The sequence below is a fragment of the Ctenopharyngodon idella genome, chromosome 6 (genome assembly GCF_019924925.1).
Source record: "Ctenopharyngodon idella isolate HZGC_01 chromosome 6, HZGC01, whole genome shotgun sequence".
Taxonomy (NCBI): domain Eukaryota; kingdom Metazoa; phylum Chordata; class Actinopteri; order Cypriniformes; family Xenocyprididae; genus Ctenopharyngodon; species Ctenopharyngodon idella.
Genome location: NC_067225.1, coordinates 13,995,992 through 14,017,310, shown reverse-complemented (window position 1 = coordinate 14,017,310; position 21,319 = coordinate 13,995,992). Strand labels below are relative to the sequence as shown.

General features: G+C 36.8%; 1 protein-coding gene across 8 annotated transcripts; it reads right to left on the bottom strand.

Moving 5' to 3' along the window:
- Window positions 1–1,798: 1,798 nt before the first annotated feature.
- pecam1b (platelet and endothelial cell adhesion molecule 1b) lies at window positions 1,799–21,141 on the bottom strand. Of its 8 annotated transcripts, XM_051898091.1 has the most exons (16): window positions 20,894–21,141; window positions 20,722–20,739; window positions 17,524–17,817; window positions 17,171–17,449; window positions 16,785–17,057; window positions 16,383–16,649; window positions 16,013–16,288; window positions 10,288–10,563; window positions 8,429–8,530; window positions 8,308–8,338; window positions 7,996–8,072; window positions 5,628–5,672; window positions 5,391–5,474; window positions 4,937–4,990; window positions 4,795–4,817; window positions 1,799–2,106 (listed from the first exon to the last, which is right to left on the bottom strand). In XM_051898091.1, the coding sequence occupies exons 1-16, from the start codon at window positions 20,955–20,957 to the stop codon at window positions 2,050–2,052; spliced, it is 2,220 nt and encodes a 739-aa protein (XP_051754051.1). In that variant the 5' UTR covers window positions 20,958–21,141; the 3' UTR covers window positions 1,799–2,049. The 8 variants fall into 8 exon arrangements, 7 of the variants coding, with proteins under 7 accessions (XP_051754051.1, XP_051754053.1, XP_051754052.1 ...); XM_051898093.1 differs by lacking the exons at window positions 4,795–4,817; window positions 4,937–4,990; XM_051898092.1 differs by lacking the exons at window positions 7,996–8,072; window positions 8,308–8,338.
- Window positions 21,142–21,319: the final 178 nt, after the last annotated feature.

The window sequence follows — 21,319 nt, the reverse complement described above, 5'->3', positions numbered from 1 at the left end:
GGTTATGTTTTTATTTATTTATTTATTCTTTGTACCGTCTATGTGATATTTTGTGTCTGCTATATGATGCTGCTACCCTACTTGAATTGCCCCTTGTGGGATTAATAAAGTTCTTAACATACCCTTGATTCTTAAAACTTTGTGGTGTTACCTGGATGATGACTGTTTGTTTGTTTTGTGTTGGTTGTTCATGAGTCCCTTGTTTGTCCTGAACAGTTAAACTACCGACCGTTTTTCAGAAAAATCCTCCAGGTCCCGCAAACCAAACCAAATTCTTTGGTTTTCCAGCATCTTTTGCATATTTGAACCCTTTACAGCAGTGACTGTTTGAGATCCATCATTTCACACTGAGGACAACTGAGGGACTCAGGGGGGTGGAGTGTCCATTGCGGAAATCTGTGTGGCGGCCGGCTGGGCCTCGTCGTCTACCTTCGCCAGGTTCTACAACCTGGACGCCCCTGCCTTACAGGCTCGGGCCCTTTCTGCATTGGCCCACTGGGAACCCATACACCTGCCTCGAGGCAGGATCTATTCTGAGCGGAGCTTGAGCAGAGCTTGACCTTTTAGAATGCTTGACCTCTGTGAGTTCAGCCTGCTTTGCCTCCTGTAGGGCCCCGACTTAGGTCTGAGCCGCTAATTATTGGCTTTGCCCTGCTATACTTGGTCCCTCTGGGCCCCTTAGGTGCTTAGGACTAGCAACTTATCAGTCGTTCCTCTGTCATAGCACAGCGTGACTGTACTGGTTCCCCACCATGTCTAGCGATGCAGTACAAGTGAAGAATCAAAAGGGAACGTACTTGGTTACTAACGTAACCTTGGTTCCCTGAGATACGGGAACGAGTACTGCATTGCTAGCAGTGCTATCTCGCTGCACAACTCAGTGTCGTCGCTTCAGTTGAATTAACCTGAGAATCCTATGCCAGAATGCCCACTTATATAGCCAGATGACCCCACCCATTTCGGCGGGCTATGGCGGGCTTCATTGCCATAGGCTCGTGCAGCTCCGCTGCCTCGTCATTGGTTCGTTTTACTTTTACTGCACGAACCAATGGCTGTGCAGTTTCACTGAGTTATGAAAAAGGCTTCAGTGATTGGAGAAAAAGGAGATTTCCCCGCCGCAGTACTCGTTCCCGTATCTTGGCAAATCTTGGCAAAGGGAGATTGTACAAAGGGAAGTTGTAGTGTTTTCTTGGCAAAGAGAAGTTTTACAAAGTACTGAAGATGCCCATAATAAAATACATATAATTCAGAAAAAAAGATTCATAATGAGAATGTTTTTCTTTTATTTTTTCTCATAATTATTTTACTTTAATTAAAGGTCAGATTTTTGTGAATATACTGAATGATTGACAAAGTGGATAAACACCAAGGACATTTTTTCCATGTTGTGTTTTTGCTCTTTTACCAGGAGTACCAACATTTATTGCGCTCACTGTATGTACACTTAGTGATGTCAGCCTGGATGAGCTAAGTGATATGGGTGTAACTGGTATTCATAGCCATTATCATCTTCTCCCAGTGGAACCTGAAGGGAAATTCTTTGTTTTGGTTTCCTTTAGCACAAGCTAAAAGTGACATTATTTTTGTCAGCAGATAAGGCATTTTGTCCAGAGATGAAAGCATGATTTTATCTTTATCGCTCGTGTGAGGCGATTACCAACTAACTGCTGGAGCTGTTTGAGTCACATCATCCAATGCAGAGTGTGCACTGGGTACAAAACAACTGATCCAGAGTTTCAACTTAAAGAGAGAAGTTATTGAGGTATTAAAGTAACAAAATATTTATCACACAAAGAAATTCAAACAAATAATTGACTTTATTAAAAATGTGATACCTCAAAACAACCTTGTGAAAAGCATGTTGTTTTTAGTACCGACTATACACACAGTACAGCATTGTAAAAAATAGGACAAACAAACACAAAGGGAAATACATGATTAAATTAGTGTTTTTAGGAGAATATAGGTGGAGGATAGAAGAGATCTGATGGAACAAAGGCAACAGTATTCCAGTGTGGTTGAGCGATTGCTTGTGGTGACTGAGTTCTGCTAGTCCACTGGTTCAGAAAGATCATGGTTGAGTTCAGCATATTCTAACAGGCGTTGCTAGAAAAAAACAAGCACAAAGTTTATTGATGAGATGTCATCACCTTCTGCAAACTATTAGTTTATAGTTAATTCATAGTTAATATATTGTAGTCTCTACATTGCTAATATATTAAAAGGCTATTTACAAATAGTGAGGTCTTCATTCATTGTCACTGTAATTAACCAAATTATTATTGTTTAACTAGCTTGTATAAAGAGTTAGATAATGTTCTGTTATGCTTTGTCAACAACTTATTGACTGTAAATAGTTCTCACTTTAGATTAGGTCACCGAAAATAAGAAAATGTAAATAAGTCCTTTAGAACAACCTTTGGACATTAATTGCAGTAATATCAAGTATTCCTTAAAACAAATTATAAAATTATAACACACATGATTTAAATACTTCCACACATGCTAGCATGATGAAGCTTAATGTATTTACTAGTTGCCATACTGACAATATAGAGAAAAAAATGTGCCAAAATTCACTGAACTTTTATTTTTTAAAGCAAAAGTAAATTTCTATACTTGCGTTAATTTTTCATCTTTTTTTCCTCCTTTTTTTCTTTCTTCTTTTTTAGACAAATCTGTTATTATTTTAACCTCCAATCTGTTATTTTGCAGTTTGGGTAGTTTTTTAATGCTTCACTATCTAGCAGAAGAAACTAATCGGATTTAAATTGCAGTTGTGCAGTTAGGGGTCGTTGTAACACTGCGTTACAATGTGCCCCGCTATTAGAACTATGCTATTCTATATACAGATACGATACAACTGGCATAATAAACTGTTATGAATTTCTGTTGAGAAACCATGGGAAATAGATGAATAAAGACTGAGAGGAAGAACCTGAACATTCAGAAAATATTATTTCAAGAAATGTTCAGCATTGGTACTGGCTCGTCTATTTATCTCCTGTTCTTCGAGAGCTGTGAGTGGAGGGAAGGAGTATTTTGTTCAGCTCTGTGTTTTTCTGAATGTCTGAATGTGTTTCTTGAGCTGTTTGCCTGTATTGTTTTGACCTAGGCTGTATAGCTGTGTTTCACAGCATTGTCAAACTTCAAAATTACTTAAATTTGAATTTCTAAAAAAATGAAAAAATAAAATAAAATAAAATAAAAAATAATAATTATATGAAAAATAATAATTGTCTTTTATTGACAAAATATTTTAGTTTGTCATGCATATTTTTTATTAGATCAAATAAACTGTCATATGGTCATAGTTAAGCCCCATTAGAGCCTCAGTCACAATAACATGGCTGCCGATTACTTCAAATTTCCCTCGGCTCCATACCAATAAATGTGCCATTAACACACCTACAGAAAGAAAGTGAGAGGGAGGGAGAGTGGGTGTATTTGTTTAAATAAGATGTGTGAAGAGTCCACATAAGAGTTATGGTCCCTTTAGACATGTCAACTCTCATTAGAGTATTAGTAGACTGTCTTAGTATCTGCTAACACTTTATTTTGATGCTCCCCCCTGCTTTTCTCCATAAGGCAATTTATTTTCACGAAAACTTATAAGCTAAAATGTTAAAGACAGATTGTAAGCAGACATACTGTCTGAGTTTGGAATCAATGGTCTTCATTTCTTAATGCCACTAATTTGCATTATTTCAACATATTTTTTAAAGAATACTTACATTTTTTTATTTTTTTTTTTATATTGGGTTTAATTAATTATTATTTGTAATAGGCTACTAATAGGCCTAATTATTATGTTATACTTATTTTTAATTCTTAATTAAAAAATATGCTTCTGGCATACATTTAAATTAACACCTGTCTTATTTGTTTAGATCTGAGACTTTTACTAAGCTGACGCACCGTACCGTCAAGTACAGGTCTTTGCGGAACAAAAAAGGAGTGTCTCCCAATTTTGGGGCGTTTTCTAATCGGGATAAGTGTTTTTTAACAATCCAACCAAAAGAAGTATGGAAGCCAGGATAGGCGTTTTTTTTTTTTTTTTAAAGTACGGAAGCCAAAGAGGCCATTCATTATTATTTTTTAATAAATGTTTAATTACAAAAAAAAAAAAAAAAAAAACCCAGAAGGAAATTTTGGTTGATGTCAGTTTAACTTGTACAGTTTAGATGTACTTCTGTCTTCCTTTTCTCTTGTCTTTCACAGACTCTATGAGGTCACTGTGTGTGTGTGTGACCGCTTTCTGTAAATTCTGGCCCTTTGTTGAAGAGGAAACCACAGCCCTGTTATTTGTTCCTGGAAAGTCTGACCTGTGCTTCCCTCTTCACTTACTGTAGACAAAGTTTGCAAAACACACACATTCAGTCCTCTATTTGAGTATGTTACATCTTCCCACATCTTGTGGTCAGGTGCAGGGATGTTTCATGCTTCTGCATAACACATATAAGATATTACTTATAAAATTAATGTGTTAAGAAGTCCCGGATTGCCCTTTGACCATAAATTATGTTGGTTTGTAAATAAACAAGATGCACACTTGTTGAAGTAATGTTTGATTTTAAAACAACAGCTAAAAGAAAGCACTGTTTCCCTGTTTATTTAGATATTTGTAGCACTTTTCATGTGCACAGCAGCTACTTTTAGCATTTTTCAAACACACCCAAGCATGTGAGGTGAGTCAGCAAAATAGGAAAAAATGCAAAGAATTCAAATATTGTTGTGAACAATGGGGTTTCCACTGGTTTAGAAGGTCATGAGAATTGAAAGAAGGGAACTTACATGGTTGATGTGCTCAAGATCCCCTGTATAAACATGAAGAAATATGACTTAGAATAAGAGAGCCATTTTAACAAAGTGTGTTTGCATTACATATTTTTTGTGTATGTTTTGTGTGTGTATGTGCTCTCTTAGTTGGTTGTACCTTGAGAGGTCTGAAGCTCACTGTATACAGTATCTGTGCCTTTTCTCAGAGGAACTAAAGAACAAAATAATATGAAAGTTTAAGATGCATTTCTTTTTTAAAACTAATGTAATAAAGTAATAATAATAATAATAATTACTATTTCTTTTGCTTTAATTTTTTCTTATAATATATTTTTCATGAAATGCTTATGTAAAGAGTCAAATGCAAACTGTAATTCTGGATAAGTAAGTGGCTATTGGAGTTAGCAGGACCTAATTCATCTGGCCTTTCCTGTTTATAAAATGTCTCTGTAATTAAATCCAGGGCCCTTGATAATTTGGATGGTTAGACCCTACCCAGGAAGTGGCTTTTCTCTAATCAGCTCATGTATGGCAAGAAATCATAATCTTCCTCTTTAAATGCAAGATGAGCAAGAAAAGAGATGGATATAATTTTAAAAGGTTGAACTTACTTCGTGTAGGATCTACAGGTTGAGGATGAACCACCTCTGTGTACTCTACGTCACCTTCATTTGGTAACTCTAGGCTGTCCTGATCTGGTGGAAAAAACAAACACCAAGACAAAAATGAGCAAAATCAAGTAGTTTAGAGAGATTTAAGATACAGTATATATGCTGCAAGAAAAATGCTAGTAGTTTGGAGAGTGCATGGGAACCAGCATTCAGATTATTACTTGAGTGGGGACATACCTGGTGGTCTTTCACTCCAAACACTCTCTTTGTTATTCACCTCCACTGAAACACAGCAAAAAGAGTGTATCAGGCAAGGTCAGTTACATGCCACTGGTCTCAGCTGAAATCAAATTAGTTGAAGTACATTAATTCTTATCCCAAACTTTACCAGAATATTTTATTTTCATATTTTAGATAACTGAGTCATCTGAGGTGTTAGGAAAGAATGCACGCGCACACACACACACACACACACACACACACACACACACACACACACACACACGTATATGTGGTTTATGGGGACTCTCCATAGACATAATGGTTTTTATACTGTATAAACTGTATATTCTATTCCCTTACACTACCCCTACTCCTAAACCTACCCATCACAGAAAACTGTCTGCATTTTTTGAATTTTTAAAAAAACTTTCAGTATGTTAAACATGTTTTAGGATTAGTCTGTGACATTTCTCTAAACTTACAGGAACAGCTTGTTTTGTCCATCTACAATGTTTCCACTTAAGGAACAATCGCTGTATTTCTGATGCCTGTGGCCTGCTTTTAGAGACACTGCATCTGAAGTAAACTGTTTGGTCTGGACACTAGTGACTGTGCTAGTAGACCAATTGTACATGAAATAAATGCCTATGCAAAGTTGCCATTCAAAATATGATTTAAACCAAAGGAGGTGGATCTTAATAACAAATGTCTATCTTTAACAAAGATCAAAAATATATAAATATAATATTCAGAAATATAAATGATAAGTAGTTTATATCTCATTCACATATGTTAAAAGACAGACTGTAGAGAGACAGACATTAATAACCTTTCAATAAGAGGGAATAAATTCAAAATGAGGAAATTCCAAATAAAGCTTTTTATTAGATTTTAAGTGTCTACCAAATCTCATTTTATGTACCAACTAAACACATACACACAATCGTATATAGTAAATAATGCACAGACTCTTTATAGTGTAAAATGAAACAAACAACATCTTTTAACAAACATATGATGATGGAAGCAAAAACATACACATATGCAAGGAAAGCAGTTAAATCAGAGAAAAAGCACAAAGTGAACAAATGATTCAGATTCTGTTCAGATGAATGATGAGTCAAACTGCTATGATATAGGTGAGTTAAGCATTTTTTTTGCTGTTGTAAGAAGATGGGACGGTTGATTGCAATACGTTAGTTACCAGCATCAAAAAGTGACAAAATTTGATGACAAAAATTTAATATTTTGATATTGCATAACAACTGGAAAAATTTTTTTTCCAAAAGTCCAATCGTGTTACAAATACAGTTTGTTTCCCTTTGTTGAAAAAGAAAGTGTGATCTGAAAATGTAAAAAGATCAGAGGTGGTTCTAAAAGGGTGTTTGTTTTTCCCTCAGAAAAGCTCATTAATTTTGCCTCCTGAGTTTCTTAAACTTAGAATTTGCTTGGTCTCTTGGCTTTCAAAACTCCCTGCAAATTTTGAATCCTTCACTAAACTCTGATAAGGTCACGATTAGGAGATAAGGTCACAATTCTGTAGTTGTTTCCATCAATTGTGGTGATTTCATGTCCCATAGGTCACCTTTCCCGTCAAGTCTTCAAAGTGTAGCTCTGTGTGTGGAATTAGACAGTGAGTTTGCCAGCATCACACAGCGTCTTAGTACAGTAACATTTAGTGGCAACTGGCAACTAAATATAACATAGATAGCAAAGCCTGTGTAAAGTAAACACAGATAGCAAAGCCTGAATACTCCTGGTCTGTCCTCTTGATTCATGAAAAGGATGTGTGTGTTTGGCTGAACATCAAACGCTCTTTGACAAGAAGTGAGGGGGTGGGGTGGGGTGGGGGCTAAGTGTGTGGACAGTTTAACAAAGAATCAGCTTAAATCTGTTCCACACAGTAGTGTCAGCTCTCCACCACTGACTTGAGATGAGCTCCCTCATCTCACACTCTTAAAAATAAAAGTTCTTTGGTACCATAAAGAACCTTTAACTTCCATGCAATACAAAAGGTTTATAAAAAAAAAAAAAAAAAAAAAAAAAAGATTAAAGCTTCTTTATAAATTTTTAAAATGTTCTTTACACTAAGAAAAAGGGTTATTTTAAGAACTGTTCACTGAAAGGTTCTTTGGAGAGCCAAAAAGGTCATGCCCCAAAACTATAAAGAACTTACAACCACATGACCAACAGTTTGGTGTCTGATCATACAAGGACTCAATTTTAAAGAGTCCTGTATCTTAAGGTAGGATTTGTCAGTGTTGCAAAAATTTTGGTCTGAAATGGTGAATGAACACAACAAGGACTAATGGTGTAAAAGAGTGAAAGAATGAATGGAGTGGATGATGACTGAGAAACAAAAATTAAAATATAAAGAGACTACCTGTGTGCGTGCTATAATGGGTGTCATGGGTGAGACTCAGGGTTAGAGAGTCATCTGATTTAGGACTTGCAGGCTTTCTGAGGAACGGTGAGAGAAAAATCAAAAGTACTTATTAAATATTCTCTACTACCTAACTTTGTTGGTTGTCTATGGGTATAATAAACTAGGATTCCTTTTAAAACAGATTTGTCTGTTGGGACCACATGATTTGTACAGGCACGTGTAGCGACTATCTAATAACACAAAACCACCTAATCTTGTCCTTAATGCCATCAACTCAAGACCAACTTAGACATAAGCTAGTCAACTCACACTGATAGTTTGGCAGCCATCTCTCTTTTACCTGTGACAGAGAGAAAAGTTGAAAAGGGAGTTTTGTTTATAGATCAGACGTGTGCAGCTTGTGATGCAGGGGGGCTGTAGGTCTTTCTACCTCGTTTGGCCTTGTAGCGTATCATGATGAAAAGGACCAGCAGCGCCACTAACAGCATGAAGAACACAGCAATCAAAGCCTTTTTCCACTTTGCCCAGCTCACTACAGGGAGGAAAGGTATGGAGAGATCAGTATATGCTATTTGACAAATAGCATGGACTTTTTTTTATTACCTTTAAGATTTTAGATAAATATTTGGTTTCTTTGAAGGAACAGGCCACCCATATGTTAAAAATTTGTCACCATCTACATGTCTTTCGAAACCTGTATGACGTTTTTTTCTTCTGTGGAGTGCAGAAGGGATTTTTAGTAGCAGAATGTCCAAGCTGCACTTTTCCATACAATAAAATTGAAAGGTGACCATGGCTGTCATGCAATATTTTCATTGAATAATGATTTTTAATGTCCATTTTAATGCCTGTTCCTCACAAAAACATATTGTATGTTTTCATAAGACTTGGGAAATAACCTACAACACATACTTTGTTCTTAATAGGGGTCATAGACAAGAGTGGCAGTGTTACTTTACAGGTAGGAGAAAAAAGCACAGATGTTGAATGATGTTGGGGGGAAATCACACACGGTTTCTGCCAATCTCATGTTAATCTTGAGTACATATAGAGTAACAATGCATCCTTTATATCTCGGAAAAATCTTCAGTTTTGTCATATTTATAAAAGATAGATACGCTACATACGCTAAACCGAGTCTTTCCGGAAAAAGCCGCGATCCCGGAGGCGTGTCTGCCGTCAGTGCCGTGGGCAGAGCTAAAGAGCGCGTGCAGCTTCTGCGACGTCTGCTGGCTGCGGCATCATTATAAATACAAAGGGAACAAAAGCGTTCGTGTTGTTTACATTATATGCACTTGCGCGCCGATTGCCAACAAAACACAGACATCTGATGCAGCTTTACTCACCACCCAGGATCTGCAAATCCAGCGCCGAACTGGGACTTGTTTACAAAGTATTCATCACCGAAACCCCGTGAACAAACAAACATACGTGCACAACTCCGTTGCTGCCCCGGAAAAACAATCTTCATCCTCTGTTCCCTAAACGCCGGGTTCTTTGGGAAGCTGTAAAAGGTAATCTTTCCCTCACAACCAAAAACACACTCCTTTGGTGACAGGAGCTGCGTCTTATTTCGGAGGCTGCGTCCTTCGGAGATCGCATTTGAAGGCTGAATACTTCATCAAGGATGTCATATTTAAGAAAAGTAACCGTAATAAAATTGACTGATATTCATTGTGAGGTGTAAAATACTGTAATATCTTTCTTACGTTGCAATCTAACAGTTATTTTTCTTAAATGAGACCCATGATGTATGCAGCCCCTGAATTGGGACACAGCCATTGTTGAAAAATGTCTCGGCTTCCGTATCCCGAACGAAACGCGTTGATGGGCGTGCTATTGCTCTTGTTCTGGGTGATGTGTGTGCGCACGTCTATCAGGGAGAAGTGCCTATACAAGGAATTCCGCTCTTTATTACGTGATAAAGAGCCATACTAGAAAAAAAAAAAAAACTCTCCAAAACCCGTACCGAAACCGGAAGTAGTCATTTGGCACAGAAATACTCCGTCATTCGTCCAACTCATGTTTTGAAACTTTGGCCATGTTTAGCATGAGAATCCAACTTTTCAACAGTGTAAATAAGTCAGAATGCATGAAATAGCATTACCCCCCGATGCTGGTAATAATAATATTGTATTCATGAATGTATTAAGTCTTAATGTCATTTCATAGAATTGACTTTTGATTTGATGAAAATCCTGAAGAAGCAAATGGTTGGGAATTTATTGGAAACTTTGAGACAGAAAAAAACAAATAAAACTCTGTATGCTGAAGAAAGATGAAGCTCACCTTCGACTGTGACAATGTTACTCATGCTCATGCCTGCCATGTTAGATGCAGTGCAGTAGTAATTCCCACTCTTTTCTCTGTTCACTGTACTCAGGACAAATGAGGATGAATTACTCTGTACTGTGGTGTTGTGAATTGGTGTGGGATTGCTGGCATAAAACATAAAACTGATTGGTGGAGAGCCTTTTGGAATGCCACATATCAGGGTAATATTATAACCCTCCTCAATGTTTCCGGGAACTGGAACGACTGTCAGTAAGGGCGTCTCTACTGGAACTAAAGACAAGAGAACAATGAACTCAAAGATGTCTGCAAAAAATCAGGCCATTGCTTTTACTAAGTGACATGACATGAAATCAGTGGTTCTCAACCAGGGGCCCAGGGTGAACAAAGGGGCCGCAAGATTACTTAAATGCAATTAAATGAATATTTTATATATATGTATATATATATATATATATATATATATATATATATATAATTCTAATATAAATTAAAAATAGTATGAACAGACAAAACCAAGAAAATTGGTAACAAAACAAAACAATAACAAAAATTGGTAACACTTTATAATAAGTATATAGTAATAAAGTACTCACAAATCATTAATAAACTATTAGTTTACAGTTAATTCTTAGTTAATATATTATAGTTGTCACAGTCACATTTGGTTTGTCTAAGTTTTCATAGACTTTCAGTTTGTTTTCATTTTTCACGTGTCTTCTTTGTTCAGGTTCCCACCATTCATCACTCACACTGAGAGAATGCGGACAGAGCCGACCCTCACCCTGGAAGTAGAACTCCATCATAAGTCTGACCAGGGGCATGAGCCCACAATACATGCGGATGAGGGAGGGGTGTCTATGGAAAATGAGGACTGGCTGATCGACTTCAATAAGGAAGTACTAATTCCCACCCTATCCCACCCGGTACCTTCATCGTTGCAGTTAGTAGACAGCACTAATGACTATATGGACCATGATCTCCTCTTTTCATTAACCTGCATAAACTGTGTCATTATTAACGTTGTTCTGTCATCTTTGGTGACACCGCAAGCGTCTGTGCAAGAGGATCCGGCAGCTCCACCTCCAGCCTCGGACCTCTTTGCTCCATCTCGGTCTGTCGGCTCTGCCTTGGCTCCTCCCACTTTCGGCTCCACCGGAGACCCTCGGACTTGCGGCTCCACCAGGTTCCCTCATCCTGCCGGCTCCCCCACAGACTTACGGGCCGTCTGCTGCGCTCCATTCCTCCACCCCTACGCCTGCAGCCAGCTCTTCCTTCCCCTCTGCATTGCCTTTGCTCTCCATCTGTGCCTATGGATCCGTCTGCAGAGCTTCCGTCAGTCATCCCCCAGATGCCGTCAGTCACCGCTACAACATCTCGGTTTATTTTTAAAATACATCTCGGTTTATTTTTAAATAAACACAGACAAAAACTATACAAGTTTGGTAACACTTTAGCATAGGGAACACATATTCACTATTAACTATGACTTTTCCCTCAATTGAGTAGGATTGCACACTGAGTCCGAAATTTTCGCATGCGTTTTTTCGTATTCGTGATCCTAAAAATTCGTCACGCACAGAGACCTTGCACACTGAGTCCAATGCGTATTAATGAATCCGTTGCGAAAAAAAAAATAAAAAAATCGCAAAACAATACAAAATGAAGTCTTCAAGCAGTGAGCATGATTTAGTTGTCCTCTCTCTTCTTAAAAAGAGAAAAAGAAAGAGGAAATATTGGGTCCATCCAATCCCGAGATTGCATAGAGAGAAAAGAGAGTTCACCTCATCAAGGAGCTGCGTGATTATCCCGAGCGTTTCAAAGTTTACTTCAGGATGTCAGTGGCTCAGTTTGATGCTTTGCTACTGGCACAATCTGACTTTATATTCTGTCTCTTTGTATTCCGCACGTTGTTTGTCATACAGTGCTACTGCTTTGTGCTGTAGACGAAGGGGATCAACTTGTCAGATGACATTCGGGATTTTGGCGTTCGCGTACGGTGGCTCTGAATTGTCAAAACGTCTCTCAAAATGCGTGCCACGGATGCAAAAAACGCAGAAAATCGAACCTGATCCGAATTTTTTTATGATGGACGAAAGTTTCGGAGGCAGTGTGTAAACGTGATTGACATAACGTGAGGTCGAATTTATTTTTTAACGTGCAAAAATTTCGCATGCGAATTTCGGACTCAGTGTGCAAAGGCCTTAAAAATGTAGAATAAGATCATGCAGAAAAAGGAATTAAATGTGCTTAATAAGTACTAATAAATAGCCAATATTCTAGTATGCATGCTAATAAGCAACTAGTTAAAAGACCCTAAAATAAGTGTTACCACAAGTTTTAGGACTGGATATATAACATTGATATACGTGATCACCCAGATTTAGACCTACCTATATTGTATTTATATAAAGCGTTCACAGGCAAATTTACTTAATGTATTTCCACAGCACGGAAATCAGGCACATATAAATGTTTGGAAACACGATTGCTGGCTGCATGTCAATATCCATGGATTACTGGATCTTTGGTAAGTTGTAAAAGGAACACTATCGAGTCCAACCTTTAGTTTAATCATTTGTTTTACTCGTGTTTTACTTGTGTTTTCGCAGTTTCCCCTATGAAATCCAGTCATGTAGCAGGCTCTTTTGGCGTGTTCTGGTGGGAAATTGACGTCAATGCATACCCTCTATATTAGTTCCTGCCTGCGTTCTGTTCAGTGTCCAGTCTTGCTATGTTAAGTGTGTGTTTTGCCAAGCCTATCTCCGGGATTACAATCATTTCGTGTTGGAACGCTATTGATCTTCTTCGTCTGTTTGCAAGCAACCATACGTGACAGTAGTCTCTACATTGTTAATATATTAATAGGCTATACAAATAGTTCTTGATTCATTGTCACTGTAATTAACACAATTTAATTAATGTTTTATATATATATATATATATATATATTTATTTATTTTGAGGAACACTTAATACTAATATTTTCCCATTTTCCGTGACCTCATCAAGAGTGAACTATTTACAGTTAATAAGTTGTAAACAAAGCATAAAAAAACATTATCTAACTCTTTACATATGAGCTAATTAAACAATAATAATTTGGTTAATTACAGTGACAACGAATGAAGAACTCACTATGGTAACACTTTACAATAAGTTTCATTAGTTAACATTAGTTAACTTCATTAGTTAACATTAACTAATAATGAACTGCACTTCTACAGCATTTATTAAACTGTGTTAAATAAATGTTAATTTCATCATTTATTAATACATTATTAAAATCAAGAGCTTTATTTGTTAACATTAGTTAATGCACTGTGAAGTAACATGAACAAACTATGAACGGCTGTATTTTTATTAATTAATGTTAACAAAGACTAACAAATACAGTAACAAATGTATTGCTCATGGTTAGTTCCTGTTAATTAATACATTAATTAATGTTAACTAATTAACCTTATTGTAAATTGTTACCCTCACTATTTGTATATAGCCTATTAATATATCAACAATGTAGAGACAACAATATATTAACTAATAGTTTGCAGAAGGTGTACTTTATTACTGTATACTTATTATAAAATGTTACTTATTATTGTTTTTATTGAAGATCATACAGTTCTTGAAACCTCTAGAATCACAAAATGAATCATGGTTAATTATTTAATATATCAACATATACTCCACATTCCTGTTAGGTTTAAAACAAGCAGTTTTATCAATTATGAAAGAAATATAAAAAATATTATAACTTATATGGAGGGCCCTTTGATATTGTGTTGGAAACATGGGGGCCTTTGACACAAATAGTTGAGAACCACTGCATTAAATCACATAAATGAAATTACATTATACTCTGACCCACTGGACCCAACCTTTTATTCTGGAATCCTTTTCAAATGGTTATATGAAATTAATACTGTATTGCATATACAAACCCGATTCCAAAAAAGTTGGGACACTGTAGAAATTGTGAATAAAAAAGGAATGCAATGATGTGGAAGTTTCAAATTTCAATATTTTATTCAGAATACAGCATAGATGACATGTCAAATGTTTAAACTGAGAAAATGTATCATTTTAAGGGAAAAATAAGTTGATTTTAAATTTCATGGCATCAACACATATCAAAAAAGTTGGGACAAGGCCATGTTTACCACTGTGTGGCATCCCCTCTTATTTTTATAACAGTCTGCAAACGTCTGGGGACTGAGGAGACAAGTTGCTCAAGTTTAGGAATAGGAATGTTGTCCCATTCTTGTCTAATACAGGCTTCTAGTTGCTCAACTGTCTTAGGTCTTCTTTGTCGCATCTTCCTCTTTATGATGCGCCAAATGTTTTCTATGGGTGAAAGATCTGGACTGCAGGCTGGCCATTTCAGTACCCGGATCCTCCTTCTACGCAGCAATGATGTTGTAATTGATGCAGTATGTGGTCTGGCATTGTCATGTTGGAAAATGCACGGTCTTTCCTGAAAGAGACGACGTCTGGATGGGAGCATATGTTGTTCTAGAACTTGGATATACCTTTCAGCATTGATGGTGCCTTTCCAGATGTGTAAGCTGCCCATGCCACACGCACTCATGCAACCCCATACCATCAGAGATGCAGGCTTCTGAACTGAGCGCTGTTAACAACTTGGTTGTCCTTGTCCTCTTTAGTCCGGATGACATGGCGTCCCAGTTTTCCAAAAAGAACTTCAAATTTTGATTTGTCTGACCACAGAACAGTTTTCCACTTTGCCACAGTCCATTTTAAATGAGCCTTGGCCCAGAGAAAATGCCTGCGCTTCTGGATCATGTTTTGATATGGCTTCTTTTTTGACCTATAGAGTTTTAGCCGGCAATGGCGAATGGCACGGTGGATTGTGTTCACCAACAATGTTTTCTGGAAGTATTCCTGAGCCCATGTTGTGATTTCCATTACAGTAGCATTCCTGTATGTGATGCAGTACCGTCTAAGGGCCTGAAGATCACGGGCATCCAGTATGGTTTTCCAGCCTTGACCCTTACGCACAGAGATTGTTCCAGATTCTCTGAATCTTTGGATGATATTATGCACTGTAGATGATGATAACTTCAAACTCTTTGCAATTTTTCTCTGAGAAACTCCTTTCAGATATTGCTCCTCTATTTTTTGCCGCAGCATTGGGGGAACTGGTGATCCTCTGCCCATCTTGACTTCTGAGAGACACTGCCACTCTGAGAGGCTCTTTTTATACCCAATCATGTTGCCAATTGACCTAATAAGTTGCAAATTGGTCCTCCAGCTGTTCCTTATATAACTTTTCTGGCCTCTTATTGCTACCTGTCCCAACTTTTTTGGAATGTGTAGCTCTCATGAAATCCAAAATGAGCCAATATTTGGCATGACATTTCAAAATGTCTCACTTTCAACATTTGATATGTTATCTATATTCTATTGTGAATAAAATATAAGTTTATGAGATTTGTAAATTATTGCATTCCTTTTTTATTCACAATTTGTACAGTGTCCCAATTTTTTTGGAATCGGGTTTGTAAATGACACAATACTGTAGTCAGTTACATTTGAATACACACACGCAGAACTCAACAAAAAGCTTTGATTTATGTGGAATTGGAATGCCCATCATTTCTTTCTCTAATTATAGAGAAATCTTATAATTATAGAGTCAAATTGGGTTGAAATGAAAACAAATCAATGCTAAATACAGATCTCTTTACAATAAACTCACCTATTACAGTCACATGTAGCCTTTCACTCATCTTGACTCGACCATTATTCTCTGCTGCACACAAGTAACTACTAATGTCTGAAGGAGTCGATATCAAGGCTAAGAAATGAGCCTTCTCATGAGGGTCAGACACCTCGGTCCTGTTCAGAGTGATGTCGTTTCTCATCAGCGAGTAGATAATTGGCAGAGTTCCATTCTCAGAGTGGCAAAGGATCAAAAATGGCTTATCTACGATAACTGGACCATAAGCTGTGATCTCAGGCTTTGAAACGAGCACTTAAGAGAAACAATGGTTAATTAATACTTCTATATTGATCAGATTTTTTTTATTAGGTTTCCAAGACAGAATGGATGACAAGACACTGCCTACCTTTTGCTCCAAACAGCACCCTCTGGCTCTCCTTGGTAATCCTATTGGCCTCAGCCTTACACATGTATTCCTCATTGGTCACTTTGCCTGCAGTGTCACTATAATTGTTACTATTTATTATTATTGTATTGTCTCTAAATATTGAATACGTTATATTCCTTTGAATTTCCTCTGAGTCAAAGCTGCTGATTTGACAGCTAATGGTGAAGTTTTCTCCTTCAAAAACCTCAGCGGGATGAATACTCAGGACAGGCACAGAGAAAAGCTCTGAGGCAAAAACATGCAAGTTGTTATCAACGCAGAATATATTTACAAAGTGTATGACCAAACAAGAAGTGTGGAAGCGAAATATTTCACAAGGAATACATTATGAAACATCAATAAGCATTCAATATCTCTCACCTTTTACAGTGATGTTCACAGAGGAAGATTTATGAACACCACCAAGTTTTGAAATGCACTCATATTTTCCAGAGTCATTAGCCATAGCAATCACTTTGTAATCTTCCTGTGTCATGTTCAAACGAAGCATGGTGTTTTTTTCATGGATTAAATGGATTATTAGATCTGAATTTCTCTGGTGAGTCATATTCACACTGCAGCTCAAGGTTATGGGATCTCCTTCAGTAACATCTGTTGATGGCATGACTTTGATATCAGGTTTGATCTTCAGCTCTGAATTGAAACAGAATGTGGACATATTTAAACTTCCTGGATGAACAAATCCATTTAATCTATTATTAATACATTAATGACCAAATAAATAAATAAAAACATTAATGACCTACCTTGAAAGTCAACACTAATCACATTACTGTTGTTAGACGTTTCTAATGAGCCACTCAGATTAATGCTATAGTAGCAAAACATATTCTTATGTCTCTTAGTAACAGTCAGGTTGTGCTCAACTTTCTGACTATAAGTGTCCTTCCGGTAGAGTTCCTCAGGTCCATCTCTAAAGAAAAATGTCAAAAAACCTGTTTCTCCCTCTGCTGTACAGACAGCAGTAACATCATCTCCTTCTGTCAATGTAAGTTTATCCACTTTTAGGACTGGTGTCAGAAGACCTGCAGACACATCAGATAATATTAGGATTCATGAACAAAAGTCTTCTAGACATTGAACTGATGTGTTACTTTACCTTTCACTTTCAGGTCTTTGACTCTGCTCTCCTTCGTTTCCGTCTTAATTGAAAGAGCACATTTGTATTTCCCAGAGTGACTCACTCTGACATCTGGTATAGAGTAGAGGCCATCCGTAGCACTGATCTGGTCAGTATTTAACTTGACATAATCTTTGTAGAATATGTATTTATAGTTGAGGTGAGACCCTGGGCTGCGGCTGACTTCTGCCTCGCATTTCAGTGATACATTTGTACTTCTTTGAACTTCATCGCTGGGCTGCATAATAAGATCCACGCTTTTTATGATGAACTCTGAGGAGAAAATAAGTCATTTTACCACTCAGATGGTGGTGGAGGTTTCAAAAACTTTATGTTTAACAAGATACTTGGATATCCTGCACCACAAGAAATCAATTCTACTCAAACTGCTACCGGCTACAGTTAGAACTACAATAGAAGACCGATGGAGTAATCTAATTTCCTTCAAACTATTGAAACCTTCGACTCATCTCATAAACATATTGTTCTTAGCATTTTTGTGGTTCAGTCAGCACAGTATTTGATATCCTTATGAAAGAAGCAAACAAGGAGGAGGGCAGAACAGTGTTTTATATTATTATTATTATTATTATTATTATTATCATCATCATTATATTATTATTATCATGTCTCCCATTTACTTAGCGGTGCCCGGGAGTCTCAGTATGGTATACATAAACATTGGGCAGGAAGGAAAATAGTTAAACATGTTTAGAGGCTTCCATCTCTAGGAATTAGTGCTATTTTAGGAACTTCTGTCCACACCCATTTTATTCTAATTATTCAACCCCACAGAGACTGTAACAATTTACAAATGCAAGCTTTTCTAAAGATTCAATAAAACAAGGATTATAAGACTTTAGTGGCATATTAAAAGTGATATCAATATAAAACAATTTTTTTAATAATTTTCTTTTATAATAAGTCCTATATAGGACTTTTTTTCATTATACATCTATGTCATAATTATTCAATATTTCTGTTTTTAAATCCCTTAGTAGTAAAGTAGGGTAGAAAATTGTGTTAAAACACAATCAAGCTTTTGGGAACTCAGTAACGACACTTAATTAGCTTTAGTTGTGACACATGCATAAATTTAGCTCATGCATATGCTGAAATATGGCCAAGACAAAAGAGTGCTCACAAAAGCTATGAGAAGTTGTTGTTTTATTACTTCAAATAGGCTATGGCTATAAGTATATCCAAAACACTAAAAGTTCCTAGAAACACAGCATTACTTTAAAATTCATGGTACCATTACCATAGCAAACCTTTCAGCACATGGAAGAAAAAGCGCAATTTCATCAAGGGGAATAAAATCAAGGGGATCAAGATCTAGATCAGAGCGGCTGAGAAAAACCCTCAATTTGCTAGCAAAGGCTTGCAAGATGGCCTGTTGAATGGAGGAAAAAGCATTTCAGTGCAGACTATAAAAAGAACACTAAACAAACATTGACTTCATGCCCGGATACCTCACTGAACGCCACAATTGAACAAAAGAACATACAAGGCTGACTTCAACATGCTGAAAAAGAATTTGGATAGGCCTGTGTAGTTCTGGAAGAATGTCCTGTGGAGTGATGAGACCAAACTGGAATGTTTTGGACACATGGATCAGTGTGTCTGGCACAAAAAAAGCATGGCTTATGACCAGAAGAACATCATGCCAGGGTCAGACATGAATGTGGGTCAGTCTTGTTATTGGGATGCTTTGCTGATGCAGAAAGTAACAATCTTGACCATGTGACCGGCGTTATGGATTCTTTGATGTATCAAGCCATTTTGGCAAAGATTGTGATGCCTTTAGTTCATGAACTGAAGCTTCAATGGATCTGATCGTTTGACTTTCCAGGACAAGGATCCTAAGTATACATCGAAATCTACAAAAGCTTGGTTTAGGGATCTGTCCTGGGCTGCGTTTCCCAAAATCATCGTAAGCCTAAGTTGATCATACAGACCATTATTGGCAATTGTTCTACAATCAACTTAGGCTTACAATGCTTTTGGGAAATGCAGCACTGGAATGTTCTTTGGTGAATCTTTGGTGAGCATTGAAGAAAGCAGTAGCAGCACGGAAACCAAAGAATATCAGTGAGCTGGAAGCTTTTGCACACAAGGAATGGCCTAAGAGGTGTCAGAAGCTTTTAGGCAATGCTCATTTGAGGTTATAAAGTGGTTAAAAAGGATTAAAGTTAAAATGGATTCTCTACAAATTCTGACTTTTAGGGGTTGAATAATTTTGTATATAGATATTAATAAACTTTTTATTATCATCACATCCTTTTTATAATACCATCAAACGGTATGTATATGTATAAAATTTGTATAATATACATGCAGTTTTGATGTCTTCAATAATAGAGAGAGACTACATTAAATATTTGGCTAATTCACAAATGGACATGGACATTCAACATCTAGATTTTAGTTTTATATTTGATATATGTACAAAGGAAAGAATATGTATTTAGACGTAATTGATGTAGTTGGTCATAATTTCTTTTTGTTCTTTACTACTTTAAAAGTTAATTTTTTTAGTTCAGTTTACTGGTCCTGTGGTGTGACAAATTAATGTTTAAAAGTTAATATTTCATGTAGCTCTCTATGAAGCCATAAAAATATAATTACATACATGCTATTTCAAAAGGTTATCACCAGACAAATTAGTTAAGTTTTAATGGGGAAAATCTCTATTTCTAATTAATATATGGCAGTGCAGGACTAATTCCACATAAGCTACAAAGCATAGTTAAAAGGAGCTAAAACTTGTACAGTATATATATATGTAGCTATATCAACTGTAATTAGATTTTGATTCAGGCTTATAGTGTTTGGCTGTCAAATATGAGATCATCATGCTGAAAAGGAACGATGTGTCAAATCACACGACCTAAGTTCTCATGCCTCACTTCCCACTATTTTCTAGAACGAGGGCATGTGACAATACACATGGACATGTTTTCAAAAACAAACAGCACAAAGTAGCACAGTACCACAAAGCATAACAAAAATCCTTTAGTTCATATTATAAGGATTTTATTGGTATGTTTTATTTGTATGTTCAAAATCTTTATTACAATTAAATTTAACAAACCAAAAACAACTACTTCTCACAGTAAAATTCCAAAGATTCCACTGTTTAACAATGATTACAAGGCTGAGAAATGAGCAGCTTACCTGCACAGGCTTCCTCTGCTGATGTCAGATATCGATGAAGAGGGTGATTTGTTAGCCAAAAAAAAAAAAAAAAAAAAACCACAAGACAAAAATCAAGACAAATTCATATCCAAACCAACTTCAATATCCATTAAAATCAGAATTGAGAGATTGAAATGAAAGGTGTCCTTACAAGTGAAGAGAAAGAGGAGGAGAACGGTGCCCATCCTTAGAGAGGGCTGGATCTTCACCTGCATGGCTGAGCACTTCTAACCAGTGTGCGTATGTGTGTTTTGCTATGGGACAAAGTGAAGTGGGCTTCACTTCTGCCTGGTTATCACTTCATACAGCCTCTGTGCTCCTAATTTCACAGGAAGTGAGTTGTGCTTCCTGGGGAAGTGAGGCCAAGAGCTGGAATGTTCACTCTAGCTAGATTTGCATCTCTCTGACGAGGCAGGAGGCTGGTGCAATGGACAGGAGGTGGAAGTGAACCTGTGTCAGTAGTACTCTTCAGGTAAACACAGAGGCTTCCATATACAGTCGTGGAGCCTTCCAGAAAGGCGAAAACAGGGAAATGATATAAAAAACAAAACAAAAACTAAACTAAACTGCTAGATGA

What these genes read in the sequence shown, in the direction of transcription:
- pecam1b (XM_051898091.1), bottom strand. Translation starts at nt 20,957, where the DNA reads ATGCAGGTGAAGATCCAGCCCTCTCTAAGGATGGGCACCGTTCTCCTC. An exon ending in CAAAGACCTGAAAGTGAAAG is followed by an intron (nt 17,450 to 17,523) that starts GTAAAGTAACAC and finishes ATGTGTCTGCAG; the next exon opens with GTCTTCTGACACCAGTCCTA. An exon ending in GATTAGTGTTGACTTTCAAG is followed by an intron (nt 17,058 to 17,170) that starts GTAGGTCATTAA and finishes GTTTCAATTCAG; the next exon opens with AGCTGAAGATCAAACCTGAT.